General features: G+C 32.6%; 1 protein-coding gene across 1 annotated transcript; it reads right to left on the bottom strand.

Annotated features, from left to right (window-relative positions):
- Positions 1 to 2,122: 2,122 nt before the first annotated feature.
- On the bottom strand, positions 2,123 to 3,103 carry LOC149530560 (ATP-dependent DNA helicase PIF1-like). Its single transcript, XM_089808212.1, has one exon. The coding sequence runs from the start codon at positions 3,101 to 3,103 to the stop codon at positions 2,123 to 2,125; it is 981 nt and encodes a 326-aa protein (XP_089664338.1).
- Between the last annotated feature and the right edge of the window lie 619 nt (positions 3,104 to 3,722).

The raw sequence follows: 3,722 nt of genomic DNA on the forward strand, positions 1-3,722 counted from the left end.
ATAGGGTAGTTGCTTGTGCTATTTAACAGGTTCCTTATTGTAGTGTTGGGGATGAAATTGTAGTCATTACATATGCGATTGATTGTTTCGATAGTGCTTGTTTCATTTAGTACAAGAATCCAATCACAATCACCTCTATCATAGTTTGGTTTTGATTGAATTTCAAATCCACTTATAGAAACACCCATGCCTGGGATTATTTTGTCCTCATATTGGTGGATTAAGTTTTCATTAACACTCACTGTTATTGTCATCTCTGCTTTAGGATCTGTTAGGTTTGCTCGTAGCACTTCTTGTGTTTTGTTGACTTTGTCAAGGTTGACTTTGTAGACAACTAAGACATCTCCTTCAAATGTGTTTCCTCCTTTTCTTGCATTCAAGTCTTCTATAGAAATGCAGCCAGCAATTTTCACTTTTGTTCTGCATTGGCACGTATGTTAGTGCATTTTTCATCTAAATATGAAACTAAAAAATTATTAAAAGAAAATAGAAGTTACCTTTTTGTATATTGTTCTTGTCTCATTTGTGTAGCCTTTCCTGCTCTTTTGTTTGCGTCCATTGATTCCTTTGCATAAATTGTGGGTAGGAAAAATTTGTTTAGTGCATCAAATTCTTTGTTAATATGTAGATATTTTGTAATTTGTATAATGTAGTTATTGAATTTCAAAGTTTGATGTTAATACAGTAATTACTAAACTATTTTGTCTTAAATTGTTTGCCATGGAATATTGTAAGTTGTTTTCGTTTTAAACATTGTAATATTGCATATTTTGTTTGTTGTACTACATTGTTTTTTTGGCAACAAGAAATGAGAAAAGGAATTGTTATGTTGTCTAGTTATGTGAGCTTGATGTGATTATATGGAGTAGATAGTTGTTGGTGATAAATGTATTTGGAGAAATGTAGGATGTTTTTGGGTGAATTTTCACTAATTTCAGTCATGTTGGGGAAAATTGTCATTTGTTGGATGGATTTTTAATATTGTTGATAGGTGATCAGTCCAGTATGCTTCTGATTTGTAAATATTGCATATATTTGTAGTTATGTTGGACCAAATATGATCAATAAGTGGAATGATCATATTGTCTATATGTTGTAAGAGAAATTTAAGTTTGTGGTGTTGCATGTAATTGTTAAGAGTTTTAGCTTCGTTGTTTGTTGTTTGCATATTTATATTGAAATCTTCTAATATGTACAATATGCTATTTTGGTCTATGTTGTTCAGTACATAATTTAGAGCTATTTGTATCTCATCTATATCGGAGTTTGGCCTTGTGTATAAGTTGATTATATTAATTTTATTCTTGAAGCTTGTTATTATGATTGTTTTTATTTCTATGTTTTCTGTAACGTGTTCGTTGATCTTGGTTGCTAATAATCCTTTTCTTGTTAAAGTTAGTAAACCATGGATACCATGAATAGAAAAGTAGTTGTATGTGTCAGTAAAAGGTTTAGAGTCATCAATTTTGCTATTGACTTCCTACAGGCATAAGATGTCAGAAGAGACGATGTCATAGTCAATTGAGAGGTCAAGTAAATGTGCATGGTATCCACAAGTGTTTAGTGAGCAAATGGTCAAATGCTGTAATGATTCCAAGCATATGTGATAATTTTGAAGTTTCCATTGTGCGATTGTACTTAGCCTTTCCATTTCTCTAATTATTTTTTGCTTCACTTTGAAATTTTTGGTTGTAAGAGACTTCATGAAGTATAACTAATCAATTGTTCTTGTTTGTGAAATTGTTGTATATGTGAGGCCATGATTTTTAACTCCTGTTGGATCAAAAGCAATCGCGTCCATTGTTAGTCCTTGAGATCGATGGATAGTACGAGCACATGCAAGTTGAATTGGAAATTGTTTTTGTAAGGTTATTTTTTTATTTGCAGTCATTTTAAGGATTGGTCTTGCAATGCATAGAATTGGTACTCAATCTTGTTCAATTTCATCATTGTAGTATGTAATATACTTTGTTTTTTGTTGGTGGCCTATGTTTGCATCATTAAGTTTGATCCATACAATGTCATGCTCGTTATTTCTAGTGTATAATTTGAAAATTCCATCAGAGCCATTGACAATACCATCTTGTGTGTTGTAGTTTCTTGAATAAATTTCTATGAGCACTCATTCCTTCACATTTATTTCAACAGGAAGGCATGTTGTATGAGCATAAAGTCGTAATGCATTGTAGTTTTCCTCAAAATCATCAATTGCTCTTAATGTAATTGTATTTTCAAGCATACTTGATAACATATTCTTGTTGTGTTTATCCACATCTAATCTCTTGAAGTATAGAAAAGGAAGAGTAGGGTCAGTTGGTATGGGTTTTATGTAGTGGTCATTAAGGTGTTCTATGTCTTCTACTGTTTGTTCACCTATACGGATTCTGTTTAGAATGTCAACAAATGTGGTGTCTTTTTGACGCATTGTATTTCTCAAAGAGAAACACTTTATATTGTTAGTCCAGAAATTGTAAGGCATCAAGTCTTTACCTGTTGGTTTGCTTTCGAAGATATTTGAATCTAGAACTGCTAATGCCTGGTATAGGTCACCACAGAAGATTGTGTCCAATCCTTCAAAATAAATAGTAGGTTTTTGCATGATGTCACGCAAACGTAAGTCAATGTATCTCAAGAAAGAGGATCCCACTAAGGATATCTCGTCTATGAGTAGGATCTGAAGGTGGCAGTATTGCTTAGACATTTTGTCAAGTGTATCACTATTTAGAGGGATAAATTCAGACTTATTGAATGGTATGTGTAATGCAGAATGTATTGTAACACCGCCAATGTTATAGGCAACGTTTCCTGTATATGTAGCTATCAATCCCTTTGGTTTGTCAGGGTTGTCATTGATGTCATTACTATATAGACGTAGCAATGCATGGTAAATAGCTTTAGCTGTAAATGTTTTCCTAGTGCCGGCACCACCTGTCAGGAAAAGGTGTATTGGTGTGACCCTATCTTTTTGTTTCTTGGTTATGATGTCTTTAACTATCATTTGTTGCTCAGTATTGAGTGTTCGACGCAAGTTGAAGTAGTCAATGTTATTGATTATCTGTGGGTGTTTGCGTATCTCAAATCCAAAATTTGATGATGTACACATGTTTTTATATGGATTTGTTGGAATATCTGTTGATATGTTATAAGCTTCATGTATTATGTCATTTTTTTCTTTTTCCTTGTTTTGTTTACTGGACTCTTTGAGCTATAGTTCATTTTCCTCTTCTTCAATGTTTCCCCATTTTCTATTCATATTATAACAAAATTTTGCATGATTTCTTATAATCGTTTGTTCATGGTATGCATAAACTAATTGCCAAGAGCTGAAATTTTCAAAGATTGTTTGAATACTTACTATAAATGGAACATATAATAGGACTTGTTCTCTATAGTAGTTTTCTAGATCAGTGTGGATGTTGTAATTCATAAAACGTATTATAGCAGGGTTTTTTTTCTTTCTACTAAAATGTTTAGTTCCATTATATTCTGAAACAAATTCGGCAAAGCTTATGTGGTTTAGAGTTTCTGAACGGTTAACATAGTAATGTAGTGAAGATTTTGCCATTATATTCTTAGATTCATCTGGCTCTTCTCTCAACTCTTTCAAAGATTTAAGAACAAAAATGTGCTCATCATCAGGTCTTGCGTCAATGAATATACATCTTCGGGAACTTTGATTGAGTGGCATTGAGAGGACTAAATGTGCAGCTTGTTGTGTTGAC

The sequence above is a fragment of the Cupressus sempervirens genome, chromosome 11 (genome assembly GCF_028749045.1).
Source record: "Cupressus sempervirens isolate cs-2001-9-10 chromosome 11, ASM2874904v1, whole genome shotgun sequence".
Classification (NCBI taxonomy): domain Eukaryota; kingdom Viridiplantae; phylum Streptophyta; class Pinopsida; order Cupressales; family Cupressaceae; genus Cupressus; species Cupressus sempervirens.

What these genes read in the sequence shown, in the direction of transcription:
- LOC149530560 (XM_089808212.1), bottom strand. Translation starts at nt 3,103, where the DNA reads ATGTGTACATCATCAAATTTTGGATTTGAGATACGCAAACACCCACAG.